Source organism: Ursus americanus, chromosome 1 (genome assembly GCF_024610735.1).
Source record: "Ursus americanus isolate L20-20 chromosome 1, mUrsAme1.1.p, whole genome shotgun sequence".
Taxonomy (NCBI): Eukaryota; Metazoa; Chordata; class Mammalia; order Carnivora; family Ursidae; genus Ursus; species Ursus americanus.
Window position 1 is genome coordinate 48419937 of NC_142127.1, and position 17080 is coordinate 48437016.

The 17080-nt window shown below is 40.3% G+C and overlaps 1 protein-coding gene across 2 annotated transcripts in view; it reads left to right on the forward strand.

The window, feature by feature from the left end:
* Positions 1–17080, forward strand: part of MYO3B (myosin IIIB) — a 428494-nt gene that overhangs the window by 161385 nt on the left and 250029 nt on the right. For both annotated transcript variants that reach the window (XM_087861309.1, XM_087861314.1), the window contains one exon: positions 268–333. In XM_087861309.1, the coding sequence (XP_087717435.1) occupies positions 268–333 (66 nt within the window). The remainder of the gene's footprint in view (positions 1–267; positions 334–17080) is intronic.

Here is a 17080-nt window from a genome sequence, read left to right on the forward strand (position 1 = left end):
GGAATGGTCCTGATCTGTGTAACTCTCACAGCTCCTGCAGAAAACCATGGACATAGTAGGCCTTTAATCAATGAAAATGAAGGACTAAATGAGTAGGGGCTGGCACTTTGTATTTTACCACTAATGAGTGACTCCCACCCCGGAAGAAACAAAATGGATTTTATCAGAGCTATTTAGAACAATATCAGTAAAGACAAGTTGATATTTTACCTTTAACTAAACACTTTTTTTTTTTTTGATAAGAAAAAAATTGCTTTTGTTTTTCAGAAATCCTCCACCTACTTTACTTCATCCGGAAAAATGGTGTGAGGAATTCAACCACTTTATTTCACAGTGAGTATTTCTTCCACTAAAAAATTGCTTATCCAGCAGGGCCTTGAACAGTGATTGGAAATCCAAGCTGTGGAATTTACTTGGCTCTAGAAGTTGTCATGCCTTTTAGCATGTTATGACACAGAATTTGTTCCAGTAAATGATAGAAGATGCCTCTGAAGGATTTGAAAAATAAGGAGTTCCATTTGACTTTTGACTATACTCAGACTTCCTGATCATATGGGTCACATTTATCTGAGAATCTACTCCATTTATCTAATCTACTTGTCCTGAGGCAAATATCGCCAGTGGCCTTTTTAATAAGGGAGGAGACTCAACATCTGAAACTGTGATGCCCACACTAGGCCCAGGGAAGAGACAGAGGGTGGCAGCCTTCAACAGGAGTCTTATAGCTTGGAAGTTGGGCTTTGCTCTAGGATCTGTGGGGGGCGGGGGAGCACAGCTCCAGTTCCCAAGATGATTGAGGGGGCACAGTAGGATCTCAGGCCTGAGGCACCAAGGGGAACAGCCCCAGCCAGGGCTCAGGGCAGGAAGAACAAGATGAAAACCCAAGTTTTCATCCAAGGGGAGCTATGTTATCAGGAGCTAGGCAAGATAGAATGGGACTAAGACAGGAGCAGAACCAACAGTAACACCAACAGGATGGTGACCCAGTTCTGGGAATATGAACTTTTGGCCTGGCCCCTGGTCTGGTAGAGAACAACACTGGTCCCAGATCTAGGGAAGATGCTCAGTATGCTGGAGGGGACTGTGTGACCCCAAGCTAGGGGCCTGATGAACTGTGGGGGCAGAAATCCAGACCAGGCATTACAAGGCGTAGCCAGGTACAGGGACTAGGAGGAGGTGTGCTCAGTCTAGTAGACCAAACAAGGAGTTCAGAAGTCATGGGAGGCGAAAAGAAGTGCCAAAAATAGTTAATAAATAGTACATAGGGAAGGGTCAACACAAATTTTTCTATCTTATGCCTATGTGCAGACTTAGCTTCCACAAAAAGGCAGGGCAATGAAAGAAACTGAGTCCCTTGATCATCTTCCTTAGTCATCATACAGATCAGTAATTCCTTATCCACAATTCTAGAATCCAAAGAGCTCTGAGAAATGAAAGTTTTTTGTACTTGACTCACTTAGCTACAGGCCTTGGCCTTATGTGAACTGATTTGGTGGCAACACAGGACCTAAACTGAAGTGAAGCTATTTATAGTCATTATTTATCTCACTCAGTGTGAATATTCATGTGAATTGCTGCAGATATATTAATGTGTTTGATTACAGTGTGCTGTCCCAGATCCTGCTGGGAAATGTTACATAACATACAGTAAATGCGCTGGTTTGCTTTTCTAAAAATTTGATAAAATTCTAAATTCCAAAACACATTTGACCCCAAGGTTAGTAGAAAGACCTGTAAACCTGTATTTAATTTTTGTTTCAAGTGCATCATAGTTCAAGGTCCCTGAAATTGTTTGCTTGTCCAGCCCCTCTTGGATTTGTTCCATCTTCCTCAGGAGACAAGAGTGGTAAATCCTCTGAGAACTGCACCAAGCAAGGCTGTTTTGGAATGTGACCATGAAGTTCAAGGCCAGGGCATTTCTTCACCCCTCCAGTTCCCACTCTGGTGTTTCTGCAAAGCCTGCAGAATGCAGAAGCAGCCACAACTCAAGGTGGCAATGTCAGGCAATGGTGAGAGGAACAACAGATAGAACAAAAGGGATGGTGCTCACATAGGAGCAGAGGAAGAGGCACTTCCGGGGATTTAGGAACCAAAGGGGGAGGTGGAGGGAACTGGTGAACTAAAGACACCCTGGTGGCAGGGAACACACCCCAGGGAGAGAAGTCCAGGGGCTATGGATTCCAGTGATTTTGCTAGCAAAGGCTGGATTTAAAGAGTTTTCCTTTTCATTCCATTGCTGCATACAGATTCCCTTGATTGACCTTCTTGAGGCTGTTGGCCTAGAAAAGTCCATTACATATTCACAAATATGCCTTCCTATACCAAGCTCTTGTGATGCTTCTAAAATGTGACTTGACTCACCAAATTTTATTTTCTATATATATTTTCAAGAGTGTATTTGTGTTCTTAAACCAAGCACAGTATTGCTTAGATGGATTTGGGAATAAAGGTACTTACTTGATGGTATAGGGTTGGGACTCTCAGGGTTAAACAATGTAGAAATCCCTCTCTACTATTGATTTTTCTTTATGTCAGGATCCTATTATATGCCCATTTAAATCTGCTTATGTTTTCCCCAACACTGAGATCTCCAGATGCACTCATTCTGATTTGCTTTAGACTTAGTGAGTCTTGGTAATAGAATGGAAGACAGAACACAGAAAACAATGCCTTAGTATGCATACTATAAGGGGCAAAGCAAAAGCATCTTGTTGAAATGGCAGGAGAGGGGGAGTCTGAAAAGGTTCTTATGAACAAATGAAGGTAAATAGAAATCAAATGATTGTGTGCTCTCTACTAATTTAAGATATGGAAAAATGTCTTCAACCTTCTGTTTATTTAATAAGTTGTCCTTAATGGTTTTATTAGTGAAAATATTCTATATTATAGTTGTTCATAGATTCTTTCCTGACTTCAGCTCCCAATTCTGCTTTCCCCATATCATCTTAGATTCCTCAACCGTGAGTTTCTATTTTTACAAGATTTTTGGGAATATGAGTCTCAAGATTAGGGACTAATTATTGTATTTTACATCTTTGGGTAGAAACCTGACCACTGTTCCCAAATAATAACCTTTGGTTTCATAGATAAGCCTGCATACCCTAGGCTGCCATTACTCAGCCAACCAAATGAAATTTGACTTTACTATTTCATTCTGTTTATTCAAATCTCTAATGAAATACAAACAATGGCACTCACTGGGTTAGAAATGCCTATTTAAAGAGAGAGCCTTGGTTTGTTTTTATACTTATCTTGCTCCTGTTGGGAGAGAACTGGGAGAAGGATAGAGGATTAAGGCCTTCAGATTATAAACTTTTCATTATTGGTGGGACTGGGATGGGGACGATAATTTTCTGGTAATTTCAGGAAAGGTATTTTTAGCTTAATTATTCAGATAATTGCTTCAATTCCCATTGTAGACTGAATAACAGTGCATTGTATTAAGGTAAATAAACTGATTCTCTCTGAATAATAAACAGGACTGGAAATTCTTCAGCAACTTTAAAACTTTTAATACCCTATCCCCAGGTGACTGCTAAACCATAGCAGAGGTGATTCAAAAATTTTGATCTTTTTTGGTCCATGTTGGTCACCACTTACCAATGACCTGTATGACTTCTCATTGATTGCTGCAGTGGTCCAAAGGGATTGACCTGGGTGTAGCCTACTGATTATAGCTGTGTAGACAGGGGACAGGGGTGTGTGTGTGTGTGTGTGTGTGTGTGTGTGTGTGTGTGTGTGTATGAGAGAGAGAGAGAGGAATGTGTGTGTGTGTGTGTGTGTGTGTGTGTGTGTGTGTGTGTGTGTGTGTGTGTGAATGAGAGAGGGAATGAATATGAATGTACATGAGGTGGGGGGTGGGAACATGAGTGCCAGGAGGTGGCTCAGTGTGTTTTTCAGGTTTCCAGACTTCTTAATTTGGAGACACTAGGAGAAATTTTTAAGAAGGTCTGAAATCTTATTAGTAAACATGTTTTGTAAGTTAAAAAAAAACAAAAGAAAAGAAACATCAGTTTGGTTCTGAACCTTTGGTCGTTAGTAATAATTGACTCATTTATATGTGTTAGTTATTCATTTGTCAAAGCATGACTCCTGACAGCTTAGTTATGATAAATTAAACATGATGCTCACATAAATTCTGCACTGCTTTTTATCCATATGCTAGGACCCTTCCTGGGGTTTTTTGTCACCTCTGTAACATGTGGTTGGCTTTGTAGAGATTTCTTTATCAGCCCTTTCCCCTTTGGCTAAAGCTATTTGCATAAAAAGTTTATCTGGTTCAAGTTTCAGCCAGACTTCTCTTGTCAGGAGGCTCCATTCAGAAGTAGCCTTTTGACAAGATGACAGTAATTTTCCTCTGCCAGCTTCGTGAACTTCATCCTAAAGGATGTCACTTTTTTTTTTCAATTCAAACTAATTTCAGGTCTTTTGACTAAATTTTAATACTTCCCAGCCATTGTCTAAAAGGTATCTGTGAACTATGCTTTTTCATTTTGCTTTTAAAACTTTTGGGGTTTTATTAGGAGTTAGTTTTAGGACTTTATCCTCAATGGCTCTTGAGATGATCAGAGAGACAGTAAAGAAGGATTTCTCTTAGGCAAGGGCAAATCTACCAGGAGCACAATGGCTGCTCAGCTTAGGATTTAGTGATGACTCACACTATATGGTCTCCCACACACACTGCTGTCTTGGGCTGGCTGGCTTGAGCGGCTAAGCATGCAGGTGTATCTGTTTCCCAAGGTGAGCTTTGCGGCTGAGCCTTGCCATTTAGTCATGTAATGAAGAGGCGGCCTTTTCTATCCCTCCAAATGACATTCAAACGGCTACAAGCAGTTGTACTGCATGTTAACAAGGTGAGATCACTCTGAGCTACAAAACCGCTAAAACTAATGGGCATTTGCATAAATTTATTTCTTAAAAATGGAAACTCAGAGCTGGAACATTTGCTCTTCCCTAGGCCTGAATGTTTATAAAAGTACTCATTTATTTTGGGGTGGTTGCTTCCTTCACATTGATTGTATTTCCTTCAAGGCAATCACTCTTAGCTCTTCTCCATCCACCATTTTATTTCAAGGTAGCTTTATTCTACATGGTTTTTATAATATCCATGAACAACACACTTGGAATGATAAATATCCTAACTCACTGATTAAGCTCCAAAAAATATTTTTGGGTTTTTAAGTCTTGTTAGAGTCTCAGGTGGCCATGCAAAGGGTTAATACTTCCTGGAGTGGAAGGATACAATAACCTTTATTTACATTACTTCACAAATTGGTAATTTTAATTAAAATGAGCAGTGGTATCTCCAGTGACAGACTCTCTCCATTTTAGATTTATTTAGCCAATGATTAGCTATTATGGCTTCTTGAATTAATTAGCATCTCTTGAGCTGCAGGGAGTTAGTGAATTAATAAAAATTCCTGAAGAAGCACAAAATTAAAAAAAATTCTAATTTAAAACCCCCCAAATTCTCCTCTCTCTTGTTAACGTACATTGATCAATATACTTATAAATGTAACCCAACTTCTTTCTCATCTTGAAAAATTGGGATTTTTTTTTCCTTCTTCACGAAGAGAACAAATAAAGCTGTGTGTTTCAAGGTTATGTCTCCCTGAAGAATGTCTAATTTAGATTACCTAATAGATCGTCTAAAGACACCAAGGGCCCGATTTGATCCCACTTAGACCCTACTTATAAACTCAGCCAATAAAATCTGATTTTATCATGGTGTAAACTGAAAAGTGGTTCAGTGTGATTTGAAATTTGAAACGTGGCACAGTGTCCACATATTTCTGGAATATACTGTTATCATAGGAACCTTGGCAATGAGGGTTTTAGCCTCATCCAAAAGAAGCAAGAGGCATAGTAAAGTGGGTAATCCAGACTCTAGGCAGCATATTCTATTTATTTCCCAATGAATGCTGGGTTTGGATCTTGTGAGAAATCAGATCTGTAGCATATGTCATAGATTTCACATTAGTGCTTGTAGCACATTATGTCATGTAACTTTCAGATAGGGTTATCTTAGATGATATTCTGTTCCATTTACCCCCTACTGGTTTTTCTTTCTTCTTTTTTAAAATTCATACTCGAATTTCATAATATAAGTCAAAGAGAGTCTACAGTTGAAGGCAACAGAAGTAACGGTGAGCTCTGTGTTGTGTGTCCATGCACATGGTGTGTGGGCTTTGGGGCTGGGGGAGTGGGGGCATGACTCATACCTCTGCCCATAGCCTGCTCCCCCACCCTTCCCCAGAGTGCCACATGGTTCATCAAGAAGAACAGTGTGTGCATTCAGCTGTGTCACTTACTAGATGTGCCACTCTGGGGAAGATATTTAACCTCTGACCCTTGGTCCTCATTTGTCAAGCTGGGAGAGAGAAGACCTGACTCATAGGGTTATTGTAAGGATTAAATTATATAATGTGTCTGTAGAACCTGCCAGATAACTCTTACTCATGCCAGGCTCTGTTCTTTACATGTTCTATAATTCAGGTAATTCTCATAGCCCTATGAGACAGCTCTAATATCTCCATTTTACAGAAAATTGAGGTAGAAAGAGGTTAAGAGTTCTAAGACCACAGGTAATAAGTAGTGGAGCTGAGATTCGAACCCCAAAAAACTTGTTTCAGTGTTCATAGCCAGCCAACAATAGTTATTATTTTTATTATTCTTTGCATTTGGTCTATGCCACTATCCTGAAATTGCTTTTTGAAAGTGTCACTGGCTCACTCTCCCTTTCTGGACTATCATGGTGTGTGCAGTTGACTCCATTCCTTGGTATGTCTTCTCACAAGACCTTCAGACGTAGCAATTCCTGGCCAAGAAAAAGAAGCAGAATTATCCCATTTCCCAATGGTTTCAGATGAAAACTTAAAATCAGGTACAACTCCAAGAGGAGACATTAGAAAAGAATGAAGCTGGATCTGTAAGGAATCCCATATATATTTATGTTGTAGCAAAGTCACTAGCAGCTTACTATATCAGACTACAAACATCACTGCTATCTGGACACTTGGACATGTTTTACTGGAAAAATTATTTCTCTCTTTGTTTCTTTGCTTCCGTACTAGTAGTTTTAGTAATAAATAAGAGACCCTTTTGTTCAGAAAAATAAGTGTCAATGACCTTCTCATTTTTAATACCTCTGGAATATTTCAATCTGCTGTCCACCTTCTCTTTATTTAAGTTTCAGCTCACTGACTTCCACAGCTCTGGCAAAACACACACACATGCTCCTCCACTCCCTTCTGAACAGCAACAGTACCACCCCCTCAAACTCAACCCGAGAGAATCTGTTCCAGCAGGAGTCAAAACAGAAGCAGTGCCTGGCATGCACACTTACCTTCACATCTTTGTCCCACAAACAGCCCTACCTCCCCCAACTACCCCAGGGCACATCTTGTCCAGGCTGAGTGCCTCTGTCTCTGCTGTCAGCTAGCCACAAGTTTCTTCATGGGGAAGGAGCAGTGGGACAGGAAATGGATGCCCGGACCCTGGGAGGCACAACCCACAGTGCTTGGCAACTAATGACGGAAGGAGACAGGTGCTACAGAAAGAGTTAAACATGGGGACTCCAGTATTTTCAGCATGGGAAAGAGTCTTTTTAGAGAATATATGTTGGAGAGATTAGGAGCACTAGATCTAAAAGTCGGGTTCTATTCTAGCATTGCCACTTAGATTTTTTTTTAAGATTTTTTATTTATTTAAGAGAGAGCGAGCACATGAACAGGGGGAGGGTCAGAGGCAAAGGAAGAAGCAGACTCCCCCCTGAGCAGGGAGCCCCATACGGGATACGGGACTCGATCCTAGGATCATGACCTGAGACAAAGGCAGACACTTAACCGACTGAGCCACCCAGGTGCCCGCCACTTAGATTTTTGACCATGAACAAATTACTTAATCTTTCTGAGCCTCAGTGTCCTCATCTGTAAAATGGGAGTACTAGTATTTATATAATAACCACTTGGGATTAAGACAAATTCTGTGATAGAAAATTTCAAATAACAGTGGCTTAAATAATATAGATTTTTATTTTCTTTTCATTTGAAATAATCTGGGAGTTAGGCCATGTAGGTACTGCTGGTCTGACAGGGCACATGGCAGCCACCCAGGCTCCTGCTCTCGTGCTGCCCCAGTAAGTGTGATTTCCATTCCCAAGGGCACTTCATGGGCCAAGATGGCTGCTGTAGCTCCAACATTTACCTACTTATTACAGCCAGCTGGAAGGAGAGAAAAATGAAAGTTTCCTTACTTTAAGAACACTTTCTGACAGTTTCATGCAACATATCATTAGCTACCACTCAATCACATGGCCACACGTAGCTACAAAGGAAGCTAAGAAATGTAGTATTCTAACAGGGCAGCCCTGGGCTCAGGCTGGTACCAGCACAATATCCTTAAGTAGAATGGAGAGTGTATAGATGGGCTACAGTCTGCAATTATGCTACCTTATGGAGTGTTGCAAGAATTAAGCAAGATACAGACTGAGAACTCAACAAATATGAGTGATAATGATGAATATTATAACTCAACAGTGGTATCATTAAACGAGATGTGAAAGTCAGGAAGGAGAGCCAGTAGGATCCGTGGGGTGATGAGTCACAATAGAGTGGATCATGAGGAGGGTCAATCATGATCCCCACTGAGGCTGATCTAGGGCCTGGGAGGGATGGGGAAAGTAAGGACAAGGTAGGAACATGAGGTGGCCAGATCGACACCTTTCTTGGTTCTTCTCTTAAAAGCTGTGATTTCTTCTGGCTTGGTGCTAAGCTCCTAGCTTTCTGCCTGCTCCTCCCTTCCCTGGCTACTGTAGTTTCCACTGTGGAATTTCCACAGGCTCTGGTGCAGAAGGAAATCTGGCTCTGGGTCAGTAAGAATTTTAATTAAAAATGGAAATGAAGGCTCATGTCACCAGTACTACATTCTTCCAGCCCACTGATGATTTCTGGCAGGGATAAAAATAACAGACATAGCCTGTTGGCACTAATGGGGAAAGGGCTGGTTTGTTTTGTTAATAGATTTAGAATTTATAACAGTGATATTAAATATAATGAGCTATCATAGATTCTCTTGGTCTTCCATCTCCTTTTGGGTATGTGCGCAGCTTCCGTTTGACCTTCTAGTATTGTAATTCAGAACCTCCTAAGGAAATAAGGAACCTCGTCAAATACATGTTATAGGTATAATACCAGGTCAGTGGGTTGGAAAAATCCCATAATTGACTTTTTAAAAAAGACTTTTATTAATTTGAGAGAGAGCACGAGAGAGAGAGAGCATGAGCGAGCATGAGCTGGGGGAGGGGCAGAGGGAGAGGGAGAAGCAGACTGCCCGCTGAGCAGGGAGTTGGACATGGGGCTTGATTCAGGACCCTGGGATCATGACCTGAGCCAAAGGCACATGCTTAACTGACTGAGCCACCCAGGTGCCCCCCATAATCAATTTTTAATGTGAAGGACTATTGAATGATTTTGAAAGAAGAATTTTATTTGAAAGGCTATATTTTAGTGAATAATGGGAATTCTTGCCTTTAAGGGAAGTCCAGAGCTTAAACCCTTAGGCTCAAGTAGTGCTCCTCATGCGTGTACAATGCTTGGCTTTGATCAACCCATGTTATAGATTGAATTGTATCCCTTTAAGACTTCATATGTGGAAGTCCTAACCCTCAGTATCTCAGAATATGACCTTATTTGGAAATAGGGTTATTGCAGATATAATGCATTGAGATATACTAGAGTAGGGTGGGCCCCAAAGCAGTATAACTGGTGTCTTTCTAGAAAGGGGAAATTTGGACGCAGACATGCATACAGAGAGAATGCCATGTGAATATTGGAGTTATGCTGCCGTAAGCCAAGAAACAACCCAAAGCCAGGAGAGAGGCCTGGAACAGATTCTTCATTAGTACATTTGAGGGAGCACTGCCCTACCAACCTTGAGTCTTGATCTCAGACTTCCAGCCTCCAGAGCTGTGGGACAATAAATATCTCTTGTTTAAGCCACTCAGTTTGTGGTACCTTGTTACAGCAGCCCTAGGAAACTAATATAGTCCATGACTTGATGGTTACAGGACCTTACCTCATTTGATCTCTCCAAGCCTCTGCTTTCTTAGCTGTGGGTGAGGATAGCAGTGTCCACCTATCTACCAGTAGGGATCAAATGTAAAAGATTTTAATACAGTGGAACATCATCACAAAGTCAAGTATTGGTATTATACCATAAAGCCATAGCATTTTCTTCCTTATTTGCTTTCTTCCTTTTTTCCTTCCCTCTTCCCTTTTTTTTATATGTCTCAAATGTTAAGCGTTTCTATGAAATTCCTCCCAAGCCTACTGCCCAATAGTAAAAGAGGGGTATTTCTGTAATTATCAGTATTTGATGGCCTTCATTGAGGGCTTCAAGAATCAAATACATATTCTGTGCTAAGATGTCTTGGTCATATGATGCCTGTCTGAGAGGAACAAATTACATAAAAAGAGATGGCAAATTGGTGTCATCTTGTATCCCAAGACTGACCACCCGATTGCCTTCCTAGAATGCTGTGTTAGAAGGCTTCTGAGACTGTGTCCAGGATAGAGAGGGTCGTGATCACTTAGTGATATTTTCTGTGACCCTGAACTGGAGTAACTGTATAAAGGTAGCTTATACCTTTGTGGACCTAGAATCCACTTTTCTTTTTAATTATAACCAAGCCCTCTGTTATGTGAAAATCTTTATTCACGGCAAAACTCATTTAGCCAAAGAAAGCTTATGTTCAACCAAATCAAATATAGCCTAAAAGATACCTGAGAGTTAAAAGTAGTTGAATAAATTTGGGGTTGTCTGTGTGAGGAGTACAGATAACATTAACAGTAAGATTTATGTAAAGTTTGCTATGTGTCAGACATAGTGAAATGCACTTTACATGCATTATTTCAGTGAATTCCAACTGCTGCCATGTGAGACAGGTACTCAAGGTGAGCCTTTCAAAAGATAAGTGACTGTCCTGATGTATCACAGCTAGAAACTGACAGCTAGGATTCAGACCCAGGTCTGTATCATAATCAAAGACTGGTTCTCAAGCTCATGATGCTGTGGGCTGTGTGTGTGTTTGTGTTTAGGTGAAATTCACATGAATATTGACCATTTTAAAGGGAACAATTAAATGTCATTTACTACATTCACAGTGTTGTACAACCATCTCTGTCTAATTCCAAAACATTTTAGTCACTCCCAAAAAAGCCCTGTACCATTAACCATTTATTCTCTGTTTCCCCCACCCCTCTAGCCCCTGAAAAACACTAATCTGCTTTCTGCCTCTATGGATTTACCTATTCAGGATATTTCATATAAATGGAATCACACAGTAGGTGATCTTTGGTGTTTGTCTTTCACTTAACATAATGTGTGGAAGTTCATCCATTTTGTAGCATGGATAAGTATTTCATTCCTTTTTGTGGCTAACTACTCTGTGTTTTTGAGGAAGAATGTCAGAATTTACTCCATCATGCTCTTCCACGTGGGGATATGAAGAGGATCCAAGTTTGGCTGCTCATCTAGATACCTTTTCCAGTTTTCCCTGTCAGGCCCTACGTCATATCATAGGAGACCAGACTGTTGGAATACCTTCTTCCCTCAAAAGTAAGGAATATTTGAACGTGGTCTTCTGCTCCTCTTGATATCTGGTGCCAAAGCACCCAGAGGCTCTAGGAGTAGGAACACTGGCTATAGCCTACATATATTGTTTCTCTAATCTCCCAATTTAGGGTGGTAGTTTTGCTATCTAGGAACACTGGCTATAGCCTACATATATTGTTTCTCTAATCTCCCAGTTTAGGGTGGTAGTTTTGCTATCTAGCTTCTTTTGGGTGCCCAGAACATTTCATCATACAGGTGTCTGGTGTTCTTGGGTGATGATTCAGCTCTTACTGCAACCAGAGCAAAAGCTTCCGTATTACTATTTATGATTCTGCAACTATAGTCATTGTGAACCATCTTTCACAAAACAGAGTGATCTTTCTGAAAGCCAAACTGATCAAGTCATGTCCTACTTGTAATGATGCTGCAGCTCCTCATTGCTTATAGGACACACTCAAAGCCTTTAATAACACATAAGATCATTCAGTATATGGACTCTGTATATGCAATAGTATTTTCTCCTTAGTTGCTATACATCCTAGCAAAAGTGGTGCTTCCCTTTACTTCCTCAGGTAGACTCAAAGGCCCTTTCCCTCATTCTTGTGTGTCAGCATGGTGCCTTTCACAAATATTCATAACAAAAGGGGGCAGAGAGGAATGGGTCCAGCCATCCTGAAATTGTTTGTGCATCAGTTTCCCCACTCAAGCTGTGAATTCCTTGAGAGCAGAAACTATATCTTATTTGCTTTTATCCCCAATATCTGGCACAGTTTTTAGCACATGGCAGGTGTTCAGTAAACATCAGTTCCTTTTGAAGAACCAAAAATTGTAGAGAGGAGGCGATACCCTCAAAATCATACACAGTATATAATGGACTTGGGTTAGAAGTTGAATATCAGGATTCACCGATCGTCTTTGTAAATCTTTCCTAACTGCAAACATAATATTAAGGAAAAGAATGTGAGATGAAAAAAGTGGTCAAATGCACTCCTCAACACACTTTCCCAAAGCAAAACTAAAAGTTTAACCATCAGAAACATGATAGGTTTGTTAAAAGTGGATGATGTAGCCATAGTTAGCTGTGGATTCTTTTTTTGGTTGCTTTGACTATATGAGAACGATGTCAAAACAGATCTTCCCTGGCAGTCTCAGTGGTTATTCCTTTCCAACAGCTCCTGCCTATTCTCCATTTCCTCCCACTTTCCCCCCTGCCACCCCACTTTCACTATTTTCCACCACCACGTACTCCATCACCAGGTTCAGAATTACAGAGAAAGGTTGAAGAGGAGCCATTTCTGAACCAAGGATTAAGATAAAGAGCTATGTCTGCTTGGCTCATGATATTTCAGGACCACGGTCAGTGACATGATCGTCTACAGTGCTGGCAATTTCCTTCTAACATAAACATTGCCATTCCAAGGCTGCCTTAAGGGAGTGAGTATGCAGGTATGAGGGGTGAGAATCAAGATGTGGGGGATTTTAAAGCCTATGACCTAGACTTTGTTTCCTCTCTATAAAATAAGAGCAGGGGCATATCTCATAGGTGTTAATCTTGGCCATATACATTATTAATACATTCTTCACACCAGTAGATATTACCAAATGAAAACAATTTAGGAGGGTGGTAGGCAGAAGAAATTATTGGACAGTTTTGAATTTGAAGTATTTTTGCCTTTTAAATGTTTCCATGCAAGAATTTCTGTGAAAGGAGATCTTTATACTTTTCCAAAAACATAACGACAGGCCACATATAAAAAGGAAAGGCCAAAAATATTACTAGGGAAAGAGGGAAGTAATCTAAATATTGAGACCGATCAGAATGAAACAAAAACACTAAATTCTCAGCTCAGCTGAAGTCATAAATCTGCTAGGATCAGAAGCAAGCAGTGATGGCTTTAAGTTTGGCTTCTGTGTATAAAAGGACTAAAAGGGCTCCAAGCGTCCAGAATTGGACTCCTTCCGGAAACCAGTGAGTGGGGTAGTTCTTGTAGGCTGATAAAAAGAAGCTGAGGAAAAGAATGGGATAAGGGAGAGGTCATATGATCCTGTGCTCTAACTATAGCAGTTTCCTCTGTGTTCTCCAACACCTGGGGAAGTGCTGGCCATCACCCAGGACTATGGCTTTTAGCCAGCTTCTGGCTGAGAGTGGTAGGATATATAAGCAGCTAGACCTGCTGCTGCTGTAGTGATGAGCTCTTTCATATACCTAATAAAACCTTGGGACAGGAGCACAAAATGGCATTCTAAAACCTGGCTCTGGGCTAGAGACTTAGGGATCCAAGAAGACACAACCCTGAAGTCATTACATTAAGAGGATGAACACAGAGAGAAAGTGAGAGAGAGGGGGGAAAATTCTCCTCCTCTTCAAAGTGAGCCTGCTAACTGAAATTTCAAAACACATGAAGAGGCTAAGAAAGGCTAAGCTAAGAAAGATAGCTCATCGCCACAACAAATGAAGCATAAATTCATTTGAAATGAAATAATTTCATAGAACAGTCTGAAAGGGTAAAATAAGTAACTTTTAGCTATAAGAAGGAAAATGATTTGGGATGAAATCTAAACAATCATTCAGGGAGGGGGCAGTGTTCAGTTGATGGTTAAGAAGAGGATAGAACTACAGGAAAGTTTACAGTTAAGCAAATATTTTAAACGTGCAGGGTAATGACTAAAACTAAAGGAAAATCATGTCTAGTTTCTAAACCAACAGAAGGAAAAAAGGATCTAACAGAAAACTTTATCGATCCAACAGAAGGTAGGAAATGAGAAAAAAAAATTAGAGGGGAAAGGTGATAAAAAGAAATTTGTACTGATATCATAGTGCTTTTGAATTATCAGGCAGGCAGTTTTCCCCAAGATCTCTAGTCCATGAACAGTGATGTTTAACAACTGGCTGACTGGGGCCAGGGGGCTGATTCATATCATTTACTAATTTTGTGGTGTAAATACCCCGACCATGGCCAATTTCAGGCTACCAATGTAACATCAATCAGATCACAAAATTCCTGAAAATGTAACAATAATATCTAGGGAACTTGTGTATGCTGGCTCCAGCACACCATTATTTGGGATAGACAGGCTTTTCTCTATGGTCTTCATTCTGCATGTAATTTTTGACAATAAAATAAAAGTTAAGAAAAACATTCTCTGCATTTTGCTTCTCTAACTGAAACCATATGGAAATTTATTGGGAAAACAGGAGTTGGTGGCATTTTGTTATTAGAGTATTTATCATACAGTTATGGAAGGCTAGTAATTTATGATCCTTGCTTGCAAAGCCAGATCAATACAGAGATAAATGTCCTCAGCACAATAGAATTTATATCCCCCACATGATAATTGACCACTGTGTCATACATTCAATCATTCATCTCATTATCTGATATAATGAGCAGGAAGTCCAATATGTATGTGATTTATTAATATACACTACTGTGACACCCAGGACCCATCTAACTTGTTACCTGTCCTTGGCAACATAGTATACAGTTGTCTTCTTCCAGCAGTAGGATCCCACAAGGAGGATTATCCTTTTTTTTTTTTTTTGGTAACACCAGACATCTATTTAATTAGAACAGATAGGGGAAATGCCTGAACTGACATTATTCCCTCTCTTCCTTTTTTCTTTTCCCTTCCTTCTATTGTGGGTCCCTAGTCCTATTCTTCTTTCTTTTTTCATTTTTCTTTTTTCTTTTCTCCTTTCCTTTCCTTTCTTCCCCCTTTCTTTTCCTTTTCTTTCCTTTCCTTTTTCCTTTCCCCTTTCCCCTTTCCTTTCCTCTTTCCTCTTTCCTTTCCTTTCCTTTTTCCTCTTCTCTCCTCTTTCCTCTCCTCTCTTTTGTTCTCTTTCTGTGTCTTGTTCTTTTTTCTTTTTTCCCTAGGGCACAGGTGGCTTGTCACAGGGTGGGGTAGTTGGTAAATGGTACTGAAAGGGCCTTTCATGTTACTGATTTATAACTATGAGTATATTTGGCAACACAAGTCATTCCACATCACCCAACTATTCATGTCACTGAGTTACAGTGGCTTAAAGCTGAGAACACATGATAGTCCTAGAGCAGGGAAGTAGCATATTCCCAGGAGAGAGAGTGAACAGGGAAAATGGAAAAGGAAAACAGAAAACTAACCATTTAGAAACCTATGCATAGAGTTAGTTCACTAACAGTGGGAGCAGGAGCCATCCCAACCCCCACCCCCTCCTTTCTCAACCCTTGGGAACATTTGTTGCCTGCAGCGTCTGTGCTTTGCTTTGCAAGGGTTAATGGGGGGGGGCTGTTATTCAGCAAATTAAAGGCTTGGCTGCCTGAGAGTTCCTTTTAGAAAGGATTAGGGTCTCTGATGAGGCTTTGATGTAATAGATGGGCTGTTCTGCTCCTTCATGTTAATAGAAAAGTGTTAAGGACTCCCCAGGCTCTCTTTGGTAGTTGGTGTCTTTACTCATTCCCTTGCCTAAAAAAGAAAAATATTTTATCTTACAAAAATTTAGTGCATGAACAAGGCACTGGGTTGGCATCCCCAGGGGGTGAAGTGTTCATTTCTTGGCCTAAAAGCACAGAGGCTCAGCACTAACTGGCTTCCTTGGGTGGCCACTTCCTTGGGAAGAACTGTCTCTCCAAAGTGCAACAGAAGCAATCATTTAGGTCTTGCATTTCATTGCCCTTGGAAGCTTTTTTGCTCAGAAGTTGGGCAGAGGAATGGCAGGTGACAGGCATGGTGATGGTTTGTGTTCTCAGGCACATAAACCAAGGCTGTCAGTAACTGTGCAAAATCCTGATTTGCATGACATTTACAGCTGCTTATTATCTGACAATATTTTCTTCAGGATTTTCCATAGTGGTTAGGTTATTAATGAAAACCTGATCTAGTTTATTTTCCCCAATTTGATTTCATACATCAATAATATTCATATAATTGGCAATCAGCCAGTGTTGAGTCTATGTAAGTGTTTACCAAAAAAGCACACATTAAGGGAAGTGTGCTAAATGTGGGCAGACACAGTGTCAGCCAGACCGTTGAAACTCTGGGCCATTATTGTTGCTCTCAATCTAATCTTCCTCCTATCTCTACCTCCACCATGTACTATGGCTTGAAATCTTAGTTGGAACCATTATTGTCATTATTTAAAAAGCAAATTTGTTGGTCCTGTTGTTTCCATGCCCACTTGTGCAATACTTTAATCCTCTTCTTGCCCTCTCCCATACCCCATCTGTGGGATTAAATTGCTTCCTCCTTTGAGTTGCTTTTCATTCATGGGCTAAATTTTTCTGCAATTTTCTTTCCATTCTTTGCAATGAATAGTTCAGTTGATCTTTGAACAATGTGGGAGTTGGAGGCACCAACTCCCCACACAGTTGAAAATCTGCATATAACTTTTGATACTCCAAAACTTTATTAATAACCTACTGTTGACTAGAAACCTTACTGTTAACATAAACAGTCGATTAACACATATTTCATGTTATATGTATTATAT